Source organism: Hyperolius riggenbachi, chromosome 10 (genome assembly GCF_040937935.1).
Source record: "Hyperolius riggenbachi isolate aHypRig1 chromosome 10, aHypRig1.pri, whole genome shotgun sequence".
NCBI classification, from domain to species: Eukaryota; Metazoa; Chordata; class Amphibia; order Anura; family Hyperoliidae; genus Hyperolius; species Hyperolius riggenbachi.
This window is the reverse complement of record NC_090655.1, coordinates 196,792,605-196,817,669: the sequence shown is the minus strand read 5'-3', so window position 1 is coordinate 196,817,669 and position 25,065 is coordinate 196,792,605. Positions and strand designations below refer to the sequence as shown.

The window sequence follows — 25,065 nt, the reverse complement described above, 5'->3', positions numbered from 1 at the left end:
GCCGTCGGATAGACGGCTGCCACTGACGCAGGTGCGCACGTAGTATGTGAAGCGCCTGCCCTAGAGACCAAATGCGTCCCCAGTGTGTCATAGCAACCACGGAGAGGCTGCGGGGCATATTAAGCATATGAGGTTCATACGAGTATATGAACACAAGACAGTATAAATAAGTTATGCCCATTACTGGACACATAAAGAGATAATCTGTAGCAGAAATGTCTGGTGGTTACCATTAATGCAAGATGCCTATATATTTATGTATATCTTCATAGGGAAATCCTATCCCAGGCATTTAGAGCATTACAATCGACATTGTTAGTTGTACATTTTCTCATGAGCACTTGATGGGGGTGAGAACACCCTCTATTGGTGTAAATGCTACCCGATCATAAAGATACCTGTTATTGGTGTTTCCAGCCGAGGCTGTATTAGGAGGCGTAAAGGTAACAGAAGGTAACTAAAGGTACTAGTCCCTGACAAATTATGGACGTGTATATCTTCACTGGGGCGTCAGTCCACCCATAATCGCCCATGATCCTATGCTGGTTAATCAAAAACATAACAGGACATTAGAAAGAACACGCTAAATTGTAGTCGTTGCTAAGCTAGCAAGTATGTGGTATCAGACACAATCCTATGCTGGTTTTTCAAAAAGCTAAGCAGGACATTATAAGAAACATGCTAAATTGAAATCCTCATTTAGCCCTTTTGGTGCTATTGAGTCTAACCGATATATCCACTGTGACTCAATTTGTGTCAATTTCCTATCCAAGTTGCCTCCCCTCAGACTTTTCCTCCAGTGCTGGACTCCCCAAAACCGAATATCAAATCTAGATTGGGGATGTACAAGGTTCATGTGCCTCGCTATTGCTGTATCATTCTTGTGTTTTATATCACCTATGTGCTCAAGCACCCTTTCTTTGAGTGCACGTGTGGTCTTGCCCACATACAATAGATCACATTTACAACTGGCAGCATAAACCACCGCCTTTGTGTCACAAGTTATAAATGATCTAATCTCAAATGACCTTCCACTGTGTGGAGCCACGAAATTCTTTGTTGTCGGCATGTATTTACATGCTTTACATTTCCCACAGTGGAATGAGCCATTGGGCTTGGTTGGTAGCCATGTAGTGGTATGCACAGGTGTTTTGGAGAACGTACTATGGACTAAGATGTCCCTTAGGTTTGAGGCTCTCCTGTATGTGACCGAAGGATTTGAGGGTAGAATCTTGGAGAGGTCCTTGTCTTTGGTAAGTATAGGCCAATAGTGTTTAACTATCTCAAATACGCTGTGGGAGTGTTCTGTAAATGTGCCCACCAAACGAGGGGGTGTCCTTAGTATTGTATTGGTGCCATCATCCCTGGTTGATGTTTTGGACGTGTTTACCAATGTTTGTTGTCTGGGTGTATTCTTTGCCCGTTTATATGCCCTATCTATCACATTATCTGGGAATCCTCTTTGTCTGAATCTATTAGTCAGCACCGCACATTCATGCTCAAATGTCTCTTCACTTGAGCAGTTTCTCCGAGCCCGGAGAAACTGGCCTATTGGAATGCTCGTCCTCAACGATCTCGGGTGGGAGCTGTCCCATTTTAACAATGAGTTTGTTGCAGTGGGTTTACGAAATATACATGTTTCAATCCTGCCTGCATTATCTTTCTTTATAGTGAGGTCGAGAAAGTTGATGTGTGTGTCACTCACTTCATAGGTGAATTTCATACCGATTTGATTGTTATTCAGTATGGACACAAAATCGATAAATAGTTCACGAGGCCCCTCCCACAGGATCACAATGTCATCTATAAACCTTCCCCAATAGGCTATGTGTGCTGTATAGAATTCAAGATCTTCAGTAAAGACCAAAGTATCCTCCCACCAGCCCAGGAACAGGTTGGCGTAAGAGGGGGCACACGCCGTCCCCATGGCGCTGCCCCTGAGCTGGTGGTAAGTGCGACCCCCAAACCAGAAGATATTATGAGTAAGGATGAATGTAAGTAGGCTTATGATGGTGAGGTTGTGTTCTTTCATATGGGTACCTCTTGTTAACAAAAAATGTTGTATGGCCTTGATGCCAAGGTCATGTTGAATGTTACTATATAGAGCCTCCACATCAATACTTGCTAGTAGAGTGTCAGGTTTTAACGTTAGATCCTGCAGTTTCATAAGAACATCTTTAGTGTCTTTCAAATATGAGGGTAAGGTCTCAACAAATGGTCGAAGAAATTTGTCTACATATTGGCTACTCGTGTCTGTTAGACTGTCCCTCCCTGATACAATCGGTCTTCCCGGTGGAGGGGATCTATTCTTATGAATTTTGGGGAGGGCATAAAACACAGCCATTACTGGATGTTCAGTAGACTTCTTAAGGCGTTCGTAGTCATCAGCATCTAATCCGCCACTCTCGTATCTGCTTTTGAGTAACCCCTGAAGTTCTTTCTGGTGATTGGTAAGGGGATTAGTGGATAGTTGTTTGTATTGTTGTTGATCTCCTAGCAATTCCATGCACATGTTTTCATATAGTGAAACGTCCATTACCACTATGTTTCCCCCTTTGTCAGCGGGTTTTATTACTATTTTGTCATTTTTTCTAAGAGCCTCTAGGGCCTGTCTCTCTGTCTGGTCAAGATTGTCATGAACCGGTTGGTGGTATGTGTCAACCTCCAATTGTCTTAATGCCCATGTGACCATTTCCACAAACGTACTAATCTGTGAATATTGTGTGAGGGAGGGGCAGAAGATGCTCTTTTTCTTTTGGCCACTAGGTGGTGCCATTTCTAATGTGCCTTTATCATTCTCTCTAAGTAGATCTTCCAAGGCTTCAAAAGCTTCCCTTTCGCCCTTCATGCTTTTTCTGTCTTTTGCGTCCTTAGACTCAAATAATATAATGAGGGCTAATTTAAGAGCAAACAAATTAATGTCTTTCACCCATTCGAAAGCATTGTATCTCGATGTGGGCACATAGGAGAGTCCTTTAGACAACAGTGAAATTTGTGTGGGGGGAAAACAACTGTGTGGACAAATTCACAATGCGCAAGGTGCTATTGGATTCAGATAGAGGGGGACTTCCATTCACCACTGATGTTGTTGTTTGCCTCTCTTGTGCCCCGTGTATCCCCATTTTATTCTGTCTCGCAGGCCCACTGCTTGTTGTGTGGCCAATGTTGTGTCTGTATTTACACATAGTGGGGTTGGTGTCCCTGGAGGCTTGTCTAAAAAACCTCCTTGTGGGTTTTTTGGGTTCAGAGGTCCCCTAGGGAGATGTGGTCTTGGAGTATATTTCTTTTTGTTGTGTTTTTTGGGGTTATACCACTTGGGACGCCCAGCCGAATTACTGGCCTCACTTATATATCAGTTGCTGTCAGTTATTTATCAGTTGCTGTCAGTTATAGCTGAGAGGACAACTGATGTGCCCGGTAATGTCTATGTTTTCCTATGGCTCAAGTGGGCAATGTTACAGTTTAACAGTGTGCTGACCAGAAAGCTGTTATGGGTAATGGCCATTTTCAAAATGGAGGATGGGGAATTTCCTTGCTCACAGTGGACAAACAGGACGTGGGAAAGAGAAAAGAGCTTGAGGAGTAGATTACACGAGTGGCAAGTATGACTTGTGTATGTTTATTTTGACTTTAATTTTCAGTTCAGGTTTTCTTTAAGTCTGTGGGCTGCAGGTCTCTGGATAAGAGACCTGTCTTCGCTTTGTAAGTTCCAGAGTTGCTCTGCTGAGGAATTTGCATACACTTGTCATGCAAATTGCCTACCTGCCTCCTTTGAAGGCTTGCAGTATAAATACCTTGCTCTCCCAGAGTCCTTTGCTGGTCATGATGGTTTGTTACTGCTAAAAACACTCCTGGAGTGTCAGCCTTGGTATTGTTTGCTAAAGATTATCTTAGAGTATTCCTGGTTGTATTATCTGTATTGCCTGTTCTGTCTTGTCTTTGCGATTGCATTGTCGCCAGCGGTTGGCGATGGTAAATCGTGTGGTCCAGAACCTGGATCGCACTTGCCCTAGCGTTAGTGGCAGTGGATCTCTCTAGTCTATGTCTTGGAGTTTTACTGTAGCGGCGGTTGCTACTGGTTACTCCTGTCTGTCTTGCCGCGTGGATCGCACTCGCTCTGGCGGAAAGAGCAGTGGATCCTGCTAGGCCTATTCCTGTACTAAGATCACACTTGCTCTGGTGGAAAATAGCAGTGGATCCTGCTAGCTCTGTTTCTGTACTTGGATCACACTTGCTCTGGTGGAAAAGAGCAGTGGATCCTGCTAGCTCTGTTTCTGTACTTGGATCACACTTGCTCTGGTGGAAAAGAGCAGTGGATCCTGCTAGCTCGGTTTCTGTACTTGGTTCACACTCGCTCTGGCGGAAAAGAGCAGTGGATCCGTCCTGTCCCTGAACCCGGATCGCACTCGCTCTGGCGGAAGAGCGGTGGATCTTATCTGACCTATTCCTGTTTGTCTGTCTGTCTGGATCAAACGCTTGCGGTTGCCTGAGGTAAGGCAGCCGTTTAGCAAGTGTTCCTGTTATTTGTTCATTTGTGTTCATTCGTTAGTCAGGGTGGCGTGCCTGTCTCTGTTGCGCTTATCGTGCGGAGACCGCGGCGTAAACGCGCTTGTCGCTGTTGCGCCTAACGCGCGGTGACCGCGTTTAGATATTGCGTTTATTATTTTCGTTGACATTCTCATTGTATGATTTGCTGTGCCTTTCGCTCTGCTCCTGTGTTTAACCTTTACTCTGTCTTGTGTCACTAGTGGCAATCGCCACTTCGGTTTTCACTGTTGTATGTCGACCGTCGCTGGCCGGCGACTAGATTGGTAGACATACATACATTCTGTCTCTGTGCTCTCTCCCTCGAGAGAAACTGTCCTGCTCCGTATTGCCTAATTACGTACAATCCTTATCTGGCATCTGTGGCTGTGCAGAGGATCTGTTCCTCTGCACTCCACAGCTCCATCTGCCGGTTAGAATTCCTCTCTACGGGTGCATCCGCACCTTAGCTGGGTTCTCTTATCCAAACGTTTGTGGAGGATTTCCGTGGTGTCGGCGTGCAGGTTATGCGCTGACCACGGAGATAATTCCACAATCGTTACATGATATCTGTAGGAATGTAAAGTAGCTACTTCAATTGATATCTCAGAGAAAATGGCCAATTTGTTGGGCACATGGCAACATAATTTTGATATTTGGGGCCACATGGTTACCTAATTTTGATATACTAAAATGGCTCTCAGACTACATGACAGTCATTAGCCAACCAAAATTGGATACGTGTACCAAGCTTTAACTGGAAGCTAGCTAGCGCACATTGCAGTCCATGATACTTCAACTCCAGGCATTTGAAAAGTTGGCACAATGTACATGCTGTGCAGTACTGCACAGCTTGATGTGTATTACTACGCTGAAACGCACTGCAGCATAGAGTCTACGTGACAAGGTGAATGCACAGATTGTGGAATCATTGCAGCACATCGCTATGTGGTTAAACATTCCTTTATACCTTAATATGCAAAGTGTGAATGTACTATGTAGCCTTAAGTTTACATACATACAAGCAATTCATTATTACTCAGCTTGAAATGATGAATCTGCACACTGGTCACACAGGTGTGCTGCCATTTGTAATCCCCAAGAATAGTTTAAAGCAGTATATCAGTTATCTTAAAATCCTATCTAAAAAAGAACTAAGCTTCCTGGTGTAATTTTCTGTTTCAATTTTTATTGAAAAAAGACATTTTTAAAAAGTACAAAATAGAAAGAAGAATACAGCAGTCCATACGTAACGTATTTGACAAATTCTAAACATTGTGTTTACATCACATAACATACAACATTCATTATCAAAAGCATGGTAGAATAAGTCAACTGTAGAGAGGACCATTGCCAGGTGGCAGCATGGGGGAAGTCACCTGGGGCCAAATGAGTGCCGCCTGTCAAGAGATGACCCCAGGGCTGACTATTTCCTTAAAAGAGACACTGAAGCGAAAAAAAATGATACAATGAATTGGTTGTGTAGTACAGATAATTACTAGAATATTAGAAGCAAAGAAAATATTCTCATATTTTTATTTTCAGTCATAAAATGTTTTTTTTTTTATAACAATGCATCATTCTCTAATATTTGCAGTTTATACACTACTCAGTATTCTAAATGATTTTTACAGAGCAGGCCAGTGAACTTTTGACCTGTCCTATGCAGAAGAAAAAAACAATATAGTGACTAACACTTGAGATAACAAGCTTCAAAAGACAGAGCTCTGAGGGTATGTTTCCACTAGCCGAATTCGCATAACCAATAAAAGTTAATGAGCCTGTGTCCACTTGTCAGGAAAATGGAGCGTTTTCTTGTGCAGGAAAAAATCTGCACAGCAGAGGCATCCGAATTCGGACACCGCATGCGATTCGCATACAATGTATTTAATAGGGAATTTGCATGGCTTTTTTTAATGCAAATTTTCATGAGAATTCGCATACGATTTCGCATGGAATCAATGAAAAAGCACACAGGCACTGACATGGTTATATTTGCACACAGCATCAGCCATGTGAAATCGTATGCGAATTCGCGGTAAAATTCGTATACAACCGCATACGATTTCGCTCCTGCATGCGAATTCGTCCGGAGGATCCGCTGTGATTCCCCACTGCACTAGTGGAAACGCACCCTGAGACTTTGAAAGTGTGGGGCTCAATGGCTTATTTGCATAGATAACAATTGGAGTTTCTTAACTCTTCCTGTACTGGAAACAATATTAGACTTATGTCTCTGCTCCTAATGTTTTATTTCTTAGCTGTACTACACATACAAATCATTATATCATAATTTTTTTTCGCTCCAGTGTCTCTTTAAACATCCTTCATCTCCCCCCCAACCTCTTATCCTATGCACCTCCAAAGAAAAGTAGGTCTGTATAAACACAGGGGAACTTCCAGTACCCAAAGGGGGAGTTCCTTCGCATAAGAGAAGAAAATGAAAGAAAGAAAGAAATGTAGGTGAGGGTAACAAGATAACAAGGGTTAAAAGATGTTGGTCCCACATTTTAATCCATCCCGGCCCAGCGATCATCCCTACAGGACTCCAGATGTCACAGAGCCCAGTGATAGTAGGAAGTATACAGGGGCTTCCAAGTTTTTTCAGATGTGTTTAAGGGAATAATCTAGGATTGCCCTCATCTCATCAAGAGAGTTGTGGGGGTTTCTCTCCCAATAACGCTACCTCTGAGAATGATCATACAACACCCGACAATTTGATTTGCACCGCACTTTGCAGCTGCGGTGTAACCCAAAAAAACCAAACACCCTCACTATAGGTAGGTAGGTCGCCAGGTAGTGGTGCCCCCAGTATAGATAGCCAGGTATAGGTGCCCCCAATATAGGAAGCCAAGTATAGGTGCCCCCAGTATAGGTAGCCAAGTATAGGTGCCCCCAGTATAGGTAGCCAAGTATAGGTGCCCCCAGTATAGGTAGCCAGGCATAGGTGCCCCCAGTATACGTAGCCAGGCATGGTTCCCCCAGTATACGTAGCCAGTATAATTTCACCCAGTATAGGTAGCCAGTATAGTTGCCCCCAACATAGGTAGCCCGTATAGTTGCCCCAGTATAGTTGCCCCCAGCATAGGTAGCCGGTATAGTTGCCCCCAGTATAGGTAGCCAGTATAGTTGCACCCAGTAAAGCTAGCCAGTATAGCTGCCCCAGTATAGGTAAATACTAACAAACACAGAACATTTATATTGCGCTTTTCTCCTGGCGCACTCAAACCACCAGAGCTCCAGCCACTAGGATGCGCTCTAAAGGCAGTAGCAGTGTTAGGGAGACTTGCCCAAGGTCTCCTACTGAATAGGTGCCTGCAGAGCCGAGATTCGAACCCAGGTCGCCTGTGTCAGAGGCAGAGCCCTTAACCATTACACTATCCAGCCAGTATAGTTGCCCCCAGTATAGGTAAGCCAGGTAGTTGCCCCAGGTAGGTAGCCAGCTTGAAACCCCTCCCTCCCCGGCCTTCGCTCATTTACCTTCTGAGTGGCGGCCGCCTCCTCTACACAGTCCCTCTCGCCTCACTAATAGATTTCAGATCAGCGGCAACCCAAAGTGCTGTAGTGAAGAGAGGAGAGCTGATCGCCGCTGGTCTGAGGTCTATTAGCGAGTGGGACCATGTGGAAGATGGAAAATTCTATATCATGCAGTGTTCCTATAAGGATTATGTACCTACCATTAGAGTCCTTAATTTCCTTCTTACAAGAGAAGTTTAGTGAGTTATGGATAGCCATCATATCCCCTCTTTGTTTTTTGTTTACATTGGAGATACTTGTGAAAAGGTGGAATGGAAGTACTTAGAGGCCTGAGCTTTGTGAAAGAGCATCTCCTGTAGGCATATTATATCAGCATGGGCAGAGCAGAAAAAAAACTATATGCTTTTTATTTTTTAATTGTTGAATTAAAACCTTGTATGTTAAGCGATATAACATGAATAGCCTTGGTCAATAGACAAAGACAATTCTATCTCAAGATTTTGCCAGCCTGCTTGTGGAGGGGTTATGGGAGGCAGTGTCAGATTGGGAGCTGGGAAAGCTGAGTAAATCCACTTGCAGGCCAAGCAGCAGTAATCAGGTGTTGCTCCTCACAGTGAAGACTTGCTGCAGGTTTCTATTGGGAGTGATAACACAGGGTTTCTGCTGCTTGGCCAGCAGGTGGATTTCCTCAGTTTTTCAACCTCCCAGTCCGACACCGAGGGGAGGGCTAGACCCAAAGAAAGGTAGATTTCCTTATGTAATTTTAACTAGAATTGCGCAGAGCAACTGAATATGTTCTCAGACTATAATTATTTCCTAATCAAGAGATTCAGGAATGCCATAGATTTCAGTGTAGCTGAGGATCACAGAAGAGCTGGCTGATAAACAATGTTACATAGGGACATTACAGAGTTAAAGTGAAATAAGCACAGTTTTTAGCACTCAGAGCATCTCAAAGCACATTAAAGGGAGCAAGAGGTGATAGAGATATGGGGGCTGCCATATTTATTTCCTTTTAAACAATACGAGATTCCTGGTAGCCCTGCTGGTCCTCTGTCTCTAATACTTTTAACCATAGACCCTGAACAAGCATGCAGCAGATCAGGTACTCTCTGTCTCAGGTTTTACTGGATTAGCCATATGCTTGTTCGAGGGTTTTGATTCAGACACTCTTTATGCCAGAAGATCAACAGGGCTGCCAGGCAACTGGCATTATTTACGAGGAAATAAATATGGCAGCCTCCATATCCCTCTCACCTCGGGTTCCCTTTAAAAATGCATGCCAACAATGTGGCTCATTATTAAAAAAAAAGTTCAATTTTACTTCTTTCTATATTTAAAAGTTTAGCAGAGGCCTTTATTACCATATTTATGAAAGGGGGGGGGGGGGGGTAAGAGATAGAATGCTATGCTTCAAATAGTTTAGAGATGTCACAGATGCGGTCTTCACACCTTCCCCTGGATAAATAATGGGCTGCTAGAAGGGGAGGGAGGAACATGGCAGCTCCTATAAGTATTAGAAACCAGGACAACTGCAGAAAAAAATGGCACTTGGTTCCCTTTAAACAATGTACACAAAATAATGTACCAATAAACAATGGTGTGCATATTGCAATGTAAGGATAAATATAGCAGATGAGTCAATGAGTCCATATGGTGGTAGAGAAAAGCCCACATGGAGGAGGCCCCAGCCAAACAGCCTTACAATGTAAGGCACCCCTGGTCACACCAGAGAGTGTGCTGGGCACACATATAGGGAGTTGGATGTATGCTTCATAGCAAAATTTAAATGTGAAAGCATCCTGTTTGCTATTCAACCGTCCATCTAAAAAAAAAAGGGACAGGCGGGTTTTGAGTACAAGTTATGGTATAGATAGTAAAACAATTTATAAAATGTTTTTCCCCCATTTCAAATGGTGATGTGAAAGTGGAGGAACATCTGGAAATATGCCTAAAGAAGGGAACTAGGTCCTGGAAAGCTTGCACAACAAAACTGTATCAATTACGGTAACCATTAACAGGTATAGCCTTTATAAAATGTTGTTTTTTACTACCTAGGTAATATCATTTTCTGTTAAATTATAATTTTAAGACTAGGCACCTGAAACTGTGTCCTGTAAAAAGAGTATGGTAATTACGCATCAAGGCATTTATGAAGCGAGAAACAGAAATATCAGCTGCAAAGCAGTGCTGGGCCGAAATTACGCATGAGCGTAATTACGCATCGTAATTCAATGTAAATGTACGCGTAAGCGCTACGCGTAATTTACGGTCTTACACGTAATTATTTACGCGTAAGCAATTAAGTGGTATCGTAATTCCACTGTCTACCGTAATTGCTAGGTATGCGTAATTTTACGAACACTTACGCGTAATTTTACTCGTAATTACTAACGTAAAAACTCCCCTTTTCTAAGAGTAGCCAATCAGTCAACATTCTAAGCAACCAATAGTATCTTCTCCCGCCCTTCAGTATAAGCGTACGTTTTGACGCATACGAATGATGTGTACGCAATAACTGTCACATTGACGGCTTTTGCGTACACATCGTCCGTATGCGTCAAAAAATACGCATTAATGGGTATTACGGCACTACGCGTAACATCGTAGTGTAAGCGCCTACATTACGGTATCCTTACGCGTAACTGCGTAAGTTAACGCGTAATTACAGTGATGAACCGTAAATAATTTACTACGCCGTAACCATAATTGCGTAATGCGTAATAGCGTAAAATTACGCGTAATGATCCGTAAGCGTAGATTTTTCCATTACGACCAGCACTGCTGCAAAGCTCTAAATCCCCAAAACTGTCCTGGGAAATAAAGGACAATATAGCAGCTATGTATTATTTATGCAAAAGAAAAATATGGCATAAACGTATCAATGTACAAAACACATAAAAAAACAAAACACTTTTACTGCAGGTTCCTGGCGTACAGGCTGTAAACAGTGACAGTTCACATTGTCATTGTCATATGACTGCATTGTTTGAGTGCACACATGAGAGGTCACATTTGGTGTAAGGTCACGCTATGCGGATAGAGGATGGTCGACCTGATCACCTGAGCTGCGCTTTGCAGTGGAATCTCACACGTGACCTTTGCCCCAGTCAGAATTCCTAGGTTTAATAGCTAATCAGGGTAACCAGTGGAGACCATTGACATCTTCCTGTTATGACTGAGTTCACAGAGACAGACTGAAACACCCTGCGTGACAGAGAAGGTTGGACAGACTGTGAACAGAGGGATCTGTAAACTTGTTGCGACAGGTAACACCTCTGACATGGAGACTGAAAGAATTGCCTTGTTTTCACTTTTAATGACTAGGCCTGTGTTATAGCTTCTGGAAACTGAATGCAGTCACACATTAATATGAATATATTCGTTTTGCCAGTGTTGATAATATAGGGCCAGATATGTGCAAATAATTGAAGGCTTGTGCATGGGCTGGCAAAGCATGTGCTACTGCTGAAATGAGAGATGATTATTTAGTCCACCTAAGGGCAAGTTCACAGTGTATCAGTTGCATTGCAGGATAATTCTGCATGTCAACTCACTGCCCATACAATTCACTGCCTTTTTACATCTCTGAGTTGTAACTGATCACATTATTCTAACTCGTTGCAAGGGCAGGTCTCTCTCGCCCTTTGGTGTCTTGGAACCTGTTAAACATCTTATTCATCATGTTACTTTTGTCACTGCAATTACTAATTCTCTATTTTGTACCAATTCTGTATTTTGTGTTTTGGTGTACACAATTATTCTGTAATATTATGCACCTCATGTTTGTTTCTTACTTTGTACAGCACCACGGCATATGTTGCTGCTTTATAAATCAATAATACTATCTGGTCTCCATTTTAAGGCACGTGTTATGCAACGCCCCACTATGAATCCAGCCTAAATGTTTTATCCACAGGAACTAAAATCACTGAGAGCTAAATAAAATTTTTAACTTAAGGGGCCCATACACTGGTCGATTTCAGCCATCAAACGATCGATTTCATGGAATCGTTCGATCGATCGTAAATTGATTCTATCAAATCTATCAATCGATTTGCAGCCGATTTCGATCAATTTGATCTCTCTACCAGGAAGACAATCTAGGTCGATCTGCTGCTGGCAGCAGATGGATGGCCCATAGAGTTGCATTAGATCTAAAGTTGCAATAATGCATTTAGGTCAATTTCCAATAGATTTCATTCTGAAATCTATTAGAAATCTGTTCCTAATGTGTGGCACACATCAGATAGATTCCTGTCAGATTCGACTTGACAGGAATCTGACAGAAATCTATCTGATGGTCGAACCTGTTGTAAATCTATAAGTGTATGACCACCTTTAGGCTAGGTTCACAGTGCTTGGTTGCGTTGCAGAAAAATTCCGCATGTCAGCTTACTGCCCATAAAATTCTATGGGCCTGTTCACAGTAACTGATCGCATTATTGTAACTTGCTGCATGCAGGCTTTGCATTAAAGTCTATGTCCAGTCTCCATTGCAGTTCACACACATTTTAACCAGTGCGTTATGCAACTGACCACTGTGAATCTAGCCTTAAAGAGACTCTGTAACGTCAAAAAGATACCCTGGGGGGTACTCACCTCGGGTGGGGGAAGCCTCCGGATCCTAATGAGGCTTCCCACGCCGTCCTCTGCCCCACGGGGGTCTCGCTGCAGCCCTCCGAACAGCCGGCGACAGAGCCGACTGTCAGTTCAATATTTACCTTTGCAGGCTCCAGCGGGGGCGCTGTGGCTGCTCTCGGCTCCGAACTACACGTAAATACCCGATCTCAGTCGGGTCCGCTCTACTGCGCAGGCGCCGGAAACTTTTATTTTCGTGTAGTTCGGAGCCGACAGCCGTCAGAGCGCCTGCGCAGGAGCCAGGAAGGTAAATATTGACGTCATTATTCTTGGAGGGCTGCAGCGAGACCCCTGAGGGACGGAGGACGGCGTGGGAAGCCTCATTAGGATCCGGAGGCTTCCCCCACCCGAGGTGAGTACCCCCCAGGGGATCTTTTGATGTTACAGATCCTCTTTAAGAGGAACTGTCGCGAAAATCTTAAAATTTAAAACACATACAAATAAGAAGTACATTTCTCCCAGAGTAAAATGAGCCATAAATTACTTTTCTCCTTTGTTGCTGTCACTTACAGTAGGTAGTAGCAATCTGTCATTACCAACAGATTTTGGACTAGCCCATCTTCTCATAGGGGGGTTCTCAGGGTTTTCTTTATTTTTAAAAGCTCTTTGGCCTAGTGCACACCAGAGCAGTTCTGCTGCGGTTTGCGATCCGCTTGCGGGTGCGGATCCGCTAGGGTAATGTATTTCAATGGGCTGGTGCACACCAGAGCGGGAGGCGTTTTGCAGAAACGCATACTCCCGGGCTGCTGCAGATTTTGGATTGCGGATGCGTTTCTGCCTCAATGTTAAGTATAGGAAAAACGCAAACCGCTCTGAAAAACGGCACTTCAGAGCGGTTTTGCAGGCGTTTGTTACAGTAGCTGTTCAGTAACAGCTTTACTGTAACAATACATGAAATCTACTACACCAAAAACGCTTCCCAAAACTGCAAAATGCTAGCTGAAACGCTACAGAAAAAGAAGAAAAAGCGTTTCAAAATCTGCTAGCATTTTGCGGATCTGCTAGCGGTTTTTGGTGTGCACCAGGCCTAAGTGAATGGCAGTTGCTACGTCCAACTGCCAAAAAAGTGTGCATTGAGCAGGGAGGCTGGCCAGCATCATTGTGGCCTAGTGCACACCGAGCGGTTTTGGTTGCGTTTTTAGAACCGCTTGCGGATGTGAAAACGCTTGGGTAATGTATTTCTATGGGCTGGTGCACACCTGAGCGGTAGGCGTTTTGCAGAAACGCATACTCCCGGGGTGAGGCATTTTTTGGATTTCGTCTGCGTTTCTGCCTCCAATGTTAAGTATAGGAAAAACGCAAAACGCTTGATAAAACGCCAGATCAGAGCGGTTTTCCAGGCGTTTTTGTTACAGTAGCTGTTCAGTAACAGCTTTACTGTAACAATATCTGTAATCTGCTACACAAAAAAACGCTACACAAAACGCTTCATAATAAGAAAAAAACGCATTAAAATCCACTAGCGTATTGCGGATCTGCTAGCGGTTTTTAGTGTGCACTAGGCCTGTATGAATCTTTTTCAGGGAATGTCTTTATAAAGAATAAAGGCCATGCTGAGAATCCCCTATGGAGAGATGGACTAGCCCAAAACCTGTCAGTAATGTCAATGATTTCTACTAACTACTGTAAGTGACAGCAACATAGGATAGAAGTAATTTATGGCTCATCTTACTCTGGGAGAAATGTAATTCTTATTTGTATGTGTTGTAAATTTAAAGATTTTCGCGACAGTTCCTCTTTAGGGCTGTTTCACACTTGTATGCAGTGCTGTCCGTTATGACGCACTGCACATTGTGCGTGACATGCATGGTAACATGAAAGTCCATTGACATGTTACTGTTCCTACGCATTGCAAGGTAACATGCTGGGAAGACTTTCTTGTTAAATGAGAAATTAGTTGCCACTCCAGCAACAGGTGGGTTGTGGGTAATAGCATGCATCTTTCACTGAACTGGATTATGGCCTCAGCGGCTTTTGCCGTGGTTAGATGATGATTGTGTAATAAAGATGGAAGAGAAGGTTGGCACTGCTGAACAGGCATATTGATTGGTGCATAGTCTTGGGCATAATAACATCACATGAACGCAATATTGCAAGCATTGTAATGGAAAGGTAGCCGCCGTAGAATCACGGACTGTGCGAAACAGCCGTCAGGCTTCGGTGCCCTGCACCCACCGTCACCCTCTGCTTGCCTGGATTGGTATGGGCACCCCACCTCCATTACAATGCTTGCAATGTTGCGTTCATGTGACGTCATGCAGCGTGACTTTTCCGCTCCATTGATTTGGGATCCTTTGTTCTTCAGGGAACGTAATGCAACTTCCCAGTGTGACAAAAACCTTAGGCCTCTTTTCCACGGTAACTGCTCACTGCTGCCTGTTAACTGCTTGCTGAGCACACAGTTCAACTGCCCGTGGAAAAGAGGCCTAACACACGCTAGATTCTGGGCAGAGATGGCAGCGATTGGCATCCTCAGCCAAGTAGCGTGTGTATAAGGCCCCATTCACACTAGAGCGTTTTGCCGTAGACTTCGGCAAAACGCTCAAGCGCTAGCGCTTTTGAAAGCACTAGTGCTTTAATACCGTATGGGCCCGTTCCTACTTGGGTGATTTGCGTTCATCGCTGGCGATTAATGCAAATCGGCAAACGCAAATGCACCATTTATAGGCGATTTCCTGGCAATCGCGTTTCAGTGCTATAGAACCGCTAAATGCGATCGCGGGAAAAATCGCCGCAGTGTCCAGTGATTTTTCCGTGTGAAATAGTGGAAAAGTCACTTCCGCAAAATGCTGGCGTGAATGCTGGTGTTTTGCGCTTTCAAGTGTGAATGGGGCCTTAGACTTTACACTGTCAATTAACCATTCGTTTTCATATCTAATTAGATCCATGTACAGATTTAGCCACACAAATTTCAGTGCAGGGATGCTAAGATTGCTAATAATTCCAAGTTGAAGGAAATGTTATTTTCATTTTTACACTTTGGAAATCGACTCCACTGAGCAGTAGAGATTTGCACTTACATGAAAATTTAATGCAGCCTGAAATGGGCCAATCAAGTATACCTCCTAGAGATTTTGATTGGCCCAATTCGCACTGCATACAATTTGCATTGATTTCACATGCAAGTTACGATTGTTTGCATCTCCTAGACTATGGCCTCTTTTCCAAGAGCAACTACCGTAATAGGCAGTGAATTCACCACCTGCCAGCTGCTCTCGTCCACCGGCTGGGCACATGACAAGCAGCCCCCCATGGAGTTGCATCTGGGCATGGTGGTTGCCATGCACAGACATAACATGAGACTATTTTCGCCGCATGGTAATGTCGTTGCATGTCAGCGCTTGACACACCTGGTATTACAGATGCTGCATTTTAATTGCACCCAAATTGCATTCTTGGGTGTCAGATGGGACACTGAACTGCTGGACAAACGAGCAGTTCAGATATCTATGGAAAAGAGGTCTATCTCCACTGAGATTTTTCTGCCAATATAAGTACATGCAATTTGACATTTTCTTTTTAATTTATATATAGCTTGGATTTGGACCAATCAAAATCAGAAGTAATTTCCAAATGTGAAAAATCTCCATGAACATCTATTTAGGAGATCTGTTCCAGAGATAGCAGATCTTACCAGATCTGTTCTGATGTATATCATTTGTGGTACTTATCCGTTAGCCGGGCGCATCCTCTAGGTGGCGACAAAACTCCACCAGAGTTACATCTTTCCCTACTATCCATGTCAGCCTGGAGGGGGAATAGTAATTAGCGCCACCTGCCGGATGCGCCCGGCTAACGGATAAGTACCTCATTTGTTTACTATAGTGTATATGATGATCATTAGATGTCATACAACACACATGTGTTAACCCTACGAAGATGCTTGAGGAAAGTGTGCGTTTGCTGTTTGTGATCAACAATCATTGGTGTGTTGCATAACCTTGACCTCAATGTGAAATGTAGTCTGAAATTGGGCGTCAATTTAGCACAAAATTTTGGAAAGCAAGGTTTGGCGCGATTCTACACAAGATTGACCTTGAGGATCTTGATTGCTTATCCCTAGAAAAGAGGAAAATTTTGTTAATAACACTACTTAAAATACAAATATTAGTGAGCATTACCACTAAAAGCACAGGTGAAGAGCTACAGCTGAAGGAGGGCACAAGGTGGACCCTCAAGTCCAGGTGTGATCACAATCTCTTTATTCCATATTGCTTCACCATAGAATCTTTCTCAGAATGAATACGGGCTCAAACCCACTAGCAGCCTTCTCTTAAGTGCTAGTGATTTGAAAACCTCTTGCAAATGCAATGCTATGGGTGATTTTTTTTTTTTTTTATATATAAAATCAAATCTCTCTAGTGGGATTACACCCATAGCATTACATTAGCAAGAGCTTTTCTAATCACAACTTCTTAGTAACTGCTTAGTAAAAGCCTGCTAGTGGGTTCCAGGCCTACATCTGTGTGTTGTGCAATCGACTAACATCTCTTTCTATTACTTTTCCCAGGATGTCCAGCTCTGTCTCAGTGGATCCGCTGTATCGTGTGGCTGTGGCAGGTGGAACCCATGGCAATGAGATGTCAGGAGTCTATCTGGTGAAACACTGGCTCAAAGACCCCTCAGAGCTGGTAAGGGACACCTTCAGTGCTGTACCTGTGTTGTCCAATCCAAAGGCATCTGAAATAGGAGTGCGTTATTATGAAAAGGACTTGAACCGCTGCTTCACCACGGACTTCTTGTCGTAAGTTTTACATAACTTTTATAATGATCATTTGTAATGTGTTGTTCCAGTACTGCAGCCATGTGATGTAAGCTGAGACCAAAACTACAGGTGAACAGCTAAATATACTTCTGATATACATATGTGAGCTGTTTTACCTGCTCAACCAGTCTTGTAACCAGTTACCAGTACAGCTCTGCTCCAATGCACACCAGCCAATCAATACCGGCAGATCAGATCTTCAGCCTGCTGTGTGATTTGGCTGATTAATGAATTGCAGATTTTTCTGCCTTGATGCTAATTGTGTTGCAATTTGTATGCAGCTGCAGGGCCCTTTTCCACTAGCAGTCGCTAGCGTTCGCGCTGAACGCTAGCGATTGCTGAATCGCAATTACCGGCGATTCCCCGACGTTCGCGGCCGCGATTTTGCTATGCACTGCATAGCAAAATCGCGGCAATTATCGCTCCGCCGCGCGTTCGCGTTCCCCGCAAAAACGAATCGCGGTAGTGGAAATGACCTACCGCGATTCCCATGTTAAAAAGCAAACCGTAGCGATTGTAAAATCGCTAGCGGTTTGCGTTTTTGCGATTCAGCCAGCGCAAACGCGCTGGTGGAAAAGGGCCCTGAGGGCTGGAACCCACTAGAGCGTTTTTTTTAGTGTTGAGGCCTCTTTCAAAGGAAGCTGTTGCGTTTTGATGCAACGTTATAGTCTCAACGCAAATTACACGCAACGCCTCAAAAAATTCACAACGCAACTTAATGCCCAGTTATTGTCATATACAGTAGAGTATACAGGCAATGAAAAGTATGCTTCCAAGTCATTACTGAGCATATGCAAACAGTCCACCGCAGTTAATAACGTGTCTAACGCACAGCATGCAGCACTTTCTAATAATGCTACACGTTGCACACAAACGCAACGTGTGCACTGTGAATGTCGCACAGACTTAGTATTGCTGTGCGTTAGTCTGCGTTGAAACATTTTCTAAAGTTCAACTTTAACGTCGCACTGTGAAAGAGGCCTAAGGGATCACTTTAAAGCGCAAGCAATTTTCCTAAAGCTCTGTAGATAAATGTAACCAATTCCACAGTAGCGATTGTGATTAGCAAAATTACAAGTGCAGGACATGCAGCATTTCGGGAGCGTTTGTGCTTCAATGTAAAGTATTGAAACCCTGGCAAATCGCTCATCGCTACACATAGCTATGTGTGTGTGATTTTAAATTACTACAAACTGTAACAAAAAAAAATATAATAATATTAGTTTGAAACAACCAATCAGAATTAAAATCGCTATTCGCAAATCACAATCACTGGCAAAAAGCTTACACTTTTTAAAATTGCTACCAGAATCGCTGGAAAATGCTCATGAAATCACATACAAAACGCTAATTAAAAACACTAGTGAAAGCAATTTGCGACTTGTAGTGGGTTCCAGGCCTTTAAGGACTTCCAAGGTCAAATGTCAAAAAAAGTTAAATACCTGCATCACTTTTGTAGGCACGGAGGACGCCGTCCGCTCCCTCCGTGCCGTTCCGCCGGGTCCCCGCCGCTCAATAGCCCCCCGGGCCGGCTCCCGGCTACAGGAAACAGCCTGCTGCGTGGATCGGGGGGTTGGCCCTAGAGTTGCGCAGCCGCACTCGCGGCTATGCGGACTGCGCAGCAGCGGCCAGATCATGCGGCCATGTTAGTGCAGGCAAGAGAGCTTGACCCAGGGCGTGAGGTCGGGAGCTGGCCCGGGGGGCTATTGAGCGGCGAGGACCCGGCGGAACGGCACGGAGGGCGCGGACGGCGTCCTCCGTGCCTACAAAAGTGATGCAGGTATTTAACTTTGTTTGACATTTGGCCTTGGAAGTCCTTTAAGGTGCATACACACATCAGACTATAGTCTTTGGAAAATGAAAGATCACAAACCAATTTTACCCCCTTCCATGTAGTATGAGAGCCATACCTACACAGTCTATTCTATTGAGCTGAACTCCCCATCATATCTGCAGATCCTCATACACACCTTGTTTAACAGACATTCATGTGCAGATCAGACAATCATCTGCAGATCTGAAGATCCATCCTGGTGGATCTGATCTGCAGATGAATGTCTGTTAAACAAGGTGTGTATAAGAATCTGCAGATATCATAAACTATGAATGGATCTTTTGCAGGAACGGATCTTTTGCAGATACTGATCTGTTGAATGTATACAGCATCTTTGTGTGCAGCATCTTGCAAAGATTTCTGTCTGATGTGGAGTTCAGCTCCATAGAATAGACTGTGTAGAGTATGGCTCTCATACTACATGAAGGGGATAATATTGGTGCGTGATCTTTCATTTTCCAAAGACTATGGTCTGATGTGTGCATGCACCCTTAGGGCTACAACCCATTAGAGCGATTTTTTTTTTTTTTTTTTTTTTTTGTGTTTAGGGAGTAATCAAAATGCTAGCGATTTCCATAAACGCTCAGCTAATGTTAATGGATGAGTCAAATTCCACTGGAGCGATTACGATTAGCAAAATCGCTAACGCAGGACATGCAGCATTTTGTGAGCGTTTGCGTTTCTGCAATGTATATAAGTATATAAACGCTGGCATAATTGCTCATGAATCGCTATACAGTGCGATTTGCTAGCGTTTTTAAATTAGTGCACACTGTAAAAAAAATTAAAACCGCTAATCACACTAAATCGATGGCAAAAAGCTTACACTTTTTAAAATCGCTACCAAAATCATGAGAAAAGGCTCATGAAATTGCTTACAAAACGCTCATTAAAAACGCTAGCGATTGCGATAGCAGTTTGTAGTGGGTCCTAAGGCCTTAAATTCATCCAATCCAAATTGTCAAACGTGGCGCATTTTAATCCGCATACACACTGCAACCATGCAAGCATCAAAATGGAGAAATTAACATCTCATTAATCATCTATACACAGTACTAGACAGGCTCCTTTCACACTATGCACATTGCATTACGCAACATAGCAACGCAACGGAGCCGAAAAAGTCCCATTTAGAATACCATGAGCAGATTTTGTAGGTAAGCCCTGAAACTGGTTTTACACTAGGTTTTTGTGTTGCGGTGTCATGCTGTGCTCCTGCCGTGCCCCACCGCAACGCAAAAAACTACAATCATATGAGGCTGTCAGATTTGTCAGACAGCTACTGCTTACTGTAAGCAACCGCAACATAGGAGAAAAGTAATGCCAGGTGCCCAAGATTGGTCTTTCTGATTGATTTTCCAATCACTCCTATAAAAAAATCAATCAGAAAAAAAGGTCAGAAATCAGATCAGACCTGTCAGAAATAATTGATTCGATCGTCACTCTGATGGAAAAATGTGTGTACCAGGTATAATGTATAATGCATTTTACTCAGGGAGGAGAAATGTACTTCTTATAAATGCTGTATGTGCATGCATTCGAAATTTTACTATTTCTGTGGTAGTGGTCCTTTGACTGAGTTTCTAATTTACTATATACTTGACAGTGTTGAATTTAATATGTAGATAGTAGGGCTTCTAAAGGAGGTCAGTGTTTGAATAGGTTCCATCTAGGCCAGGGGTGTTCCATCTAGGCCAGGGGCTGAAAGTGAACACTGGGACCAAGTCGTGGGCCAACCTCAATGTCTATTGGCCACTTCCCTTCCTTATAAAGCTCACTGTTTTCTAATGGCCCTCCTCCCTCGCCTATATAGTTCCCTGGTGTCTAGTGGCCCCCTCTCCCATATACAGTTTGCTAATCTCTAGTGGCCCTACTCTAATCCCTATACAGTTCCCCCAGTGTCTAGTGGTCCCCACACCCCTAAATAGTTCCCTGGTGTCTAGTCATCCCCCTCACACACCTTGAGGGCTCATTCACACTAATGGCGTTTTTTGCCCTTTTTTCAAACGTGGGCAATTTTCAAAATCACCTAAAAAACGCTTGTGCAATGATTCTCTATCACCGAGTACACATCTGAGTGGTTAATTTCCGATCCGTTTAGAGAAGCGCTGCATGGGCCATTTTTTTGGGCGATTCCGTCTCAATGGAAGGTATAGGAAAAATGCAAAACGCTCACAAAATCGCTTTGTGCAGCGATTGCAGTCGCGTTTTTAAGAATATATACATTGTATTTATTCTTTTCGGGGTCAAAGAGTTAACTTCCTGACTTGCGTCAGAGAGTGAATTACAAAACGGTTGTGGGAAAAAAGCTTAGAAAACCGCTTAGCTAAAAAAGAATCGCCCATCCAAGCGTCGGGAATTGAAAAAAAAAGACGTTTTAAAAACCACCCAACGCTAACGGCCACGCGAACGGAACACAATGTGAACAAAGCAGTTCCTTGGTGTGTAGTGCTTTACCCTCACCCATACGGCTTTCCTGATGATCCAGGGCTTTACCCCCCAGTTTAGCTTGCCTGGTGGTCTAGAGTGGGCCAAACATACTGCAAAGTGGGAAAAACACTTGAGAGCCAAATGTGATGGTTCTGAGAGCCAGATTTGGCCCATGTGCCAGAGTTTGACATGTAAGCTCTAGGCTCTCCATTTTCCTTTCACAACCTAAGTATGAATAAGGGCCAGTGCACACCAAAAATCGCTGGCGTAATCGCAAACTATATGCGTTTTTAGAAGCAATTTTTCAAAGCGTTTCCAGGCACGTGGCTAGCAATTTTCTAGTTATGCCTATCGATTTTTTGAAATGTTTTGGTGTAGATTTTTTTTTATTTGTACAGTTTGAGCTGCAAGTAAACAGCTTTTGCAAAAAAAATAAAAAATTTTGGGGGAAAATCACTCTATTGTAGTTCTTTTTTTTTTTTTTGACCTATTTTCCACTTTTACTATACTTAACATTGAGGCTAAAACGCATCCAAAATGCTGCAGGACCCACGTTTGCGTTTGGGAAAAATTCTCAATCTCATTGCGCTGATGTGATCCATCCCATACAAATACATTAGCCAAAACCTTTTCAAAGCGCTAGCATTATAGAAAACAAAACCAAACGCTAGCAGATCTGCAAAACGCTAGCGGCTTTTGAAGCGTTTTTTCTTATTATTATGAAGCGTTTTGCTAGCGTTTTGTGTAGCTTTTTTTGTGTAGCAGATTACAGATATTGTTACAGTAAAGCTGTTACTGAACAGCTACTGTAACAAAAACGCCTGGAAAACCGCTCTGATCTGGCGTTTTATCAAGTGTTTTGCCTTTTTCCCTATACTTAACATTGGAGGCAGAAACGCCTCCGAAATCCAAAAAATGCTGCAGCCTGGGAGTTAGCGTTTCAGCTAAAACCGACCCGCTCTGGTGTGCACCAGCCCATTGAAATACATTACCCAAGCGTTTCCTCAGCCGCAAGCGTTCCTAAAAACGCGACCCGAACCGCTCTAGTGTGCACTAGGCCTAACAGGAGATTTGGCTTCTGCTGCCCCCTACCCCAAATCAGCAGAAAGAAACATAGTGATAGGATATTGCCGGGAGATTCGATTGTGAGGGACAGTGGTGCAGCTTTCACAATGCGCTCTGTAGAGCACTGTGGGAAAGTGTCAGACCTATATAAATGAAATGCACAATGATCATTATAGATGTGCAGAGTCCAAACCTGTGCATATAAATAAACAGCTGGGAATATGCATGTAACTAAACACAGGTTGTAAAGCTTACATTTTTACTAGGATACTTCACTAACTTGGTAACACATTCTAAGTTGATGTACTATGTAACGAGTTCTTCAAAGAATAACAATGCTAATGATCATCCTAGAGTTAAAGTAGAATTTTGTTTTAACGAGCAGGATTATGTTTTAACCTTTTTATTACCATCTCAGCCACATAAATGCTTCAATTTTCTACACAGACCGATGAAACCCACTTTATAGAGGTCAACAATCTGTTTATAGTGCCTGACTTTAGATTTTCAGGAAGCAAGGAAACTGTGCTAAAAGGTAGTTTATTGGTTATTATTTGCTTTAAGGCTAGTACACACTAGCAATTTTGATTGACCAATGATTGCTCAATTTTACCACCTCCATGTAGTATGACCATTTACCTATATAATCTGCATAGAATTGAAAATCTGTTTGGCCCTCATACTACATGGAGGTGGTAAAATTGAGCAATCATTGGTAAATCAAAATTGCTAGTGTGTACTAGCCTTTAGAGTTCAGGGTCTTAAAGTGGGTGTTGCTTAAGGTGGCTAAACAGTATTTCACTGTAATGGCCCCTACATGTAGCTTCTATTCCTTCCCTACATTTATGGTGTTCCTACGGCTCCCCAGGGGGAATTAACACACACTCTGTTTATTGGGGATCTTTGAGATGCAAATCATCCCAAGTTGATAAGAGTACAGGATCTTCTCAAAAAATTAGCATATTGTGATAAAGTTCATTATTTTCTGTAATGTACTGATAAACATTAGACTTTCATATATTTTAGATTCATTACACACAACTGAAGTAGTTCAAACCTTTTATTGTATTAATATTGATGATTTTGGCATACAGCTCATGAAATCCCAATTTTCCTATCTCAAAAAATTTGCATATTTCATCCGACCAATAAAAGATAGGTGTTTTTAAAACAAAAAAAGGTCAACCTTCAAATAATTATGTTCAGTTATGCACTCAATACTTGGTCTGGAATCCTTTTGCAGAAATGACTGCTTCAATGCTACGTGGCATGGAGGCAATCAGCCTGTGGCACTGCTCAGGTCTTATGGAGGCCCAGGATGCTTCGATAACGGCCTTAAGCTCATCCAGAGTGTTGGGTCTTGCGGCTCTCAACTTTCTCCTCACAATATCCCACAGATTCTCTATGGGGTTCAGGTCAGGAGAGTTGGCAGGCCAATTGAGCACAGTAATACCATGGTCAGTAAACCATTTACCAGTTGTTTTGGCACTGTGTGCAGGTGCTAGGTTGTGCTGAAAAATAAAATCTTCATCTCCATAAAAGCCGCTCTCGCCGTAGCATGCTGCACTTTAGATTGACGTGCAGCGTTACAATGTAACGCAACGTGTGCACTGTGAACAGCCCATTGCAGCTACATTGCTGTGCGGTGGGCTGCGTTACAGGCTGCACTAACGTGCGCCTGTAACGGCTAACTGTGAAAGCAGCCTTAACCTTCGACTGACATTTTACATCTAATGTTATACTAAAATGATCCCTCCAAATTGTAATGGCATACAGTGATCCTTCATGTTTCTTGTAAAATAGGGGATTATACGTATGTGTGAACACCCTAGTTCTATGTACACTCTTGCTATATACACATCTGATATTTGTCTATGGATACTGTAATGCAAGAAATGGAATGCCCCAAAGGCCAGCACTATTCATGTACTTGATAAAATAATACTTTAGCCAATGAAAAATCGCAACCGAGTATACTATAGCTTCAATAATAAAAACAGATGAGTCCATAAAAAAACAGGAAATTTACATAAAAGGCTAATGCTACTGCAAGCCAAATATAATCAGAATAATGAGAATAATGTCAATTATGAATCCAGCATATGGTAGATATTCCTAAAACAAACACTATATGGTTCAGAAAGAACCCACAGTGGAACTCTGAGTCCTAAATAGAGCTGCTACAGTTTAATGATGAGGTCAAAGGGAAAAATGATGCAAAATGTATAATAAATAACATTAGTGGCAAGTAATTTATATCAAATAATTCATATATCAACCATAAAAATGTGAACAGAGATGACCATGTAGTGAGGAATTCATGGTGGAT

General features: G+C 42.9%; 1 protein-coding gene across 6 annotated transcripts in view; it reads left to right on the top strand.

The window, feature by feature from the left end:
* The window catches only part of LOC137534178 (N-acyl-aromatic-L-amino acid amidohydrolase (carboxylate-forming)-like), a 95,399-nt gene that overhangs the window by 51,085 nt on the left and 19,249 nt on the right, over nt 1-25,065 (top strand). For 3 of the 6 annotated variants that reach the window (XM_068255571.1, XM_068255572.1, XM_068255574.1), the window contains one exon: nt 17,153-17,386. The exons of 1 other annotated variant lie outside the window; for it this stretch is intronic. In XM_068255571.1, the coding sequence (XP_068111672.1) occupies nt 17,153-17,386 (234 nt within the window). Of the gene's footprint in view, nt 1-11,087; nt 11,271-13,973; nt 14,268-17,152; nt 17,387-25,065 lie in introns of those variants that run through there. 2 more of the 6 variants (XM_068255573.1, XM_068255575.1) reach the window with 2 other exon arrangements.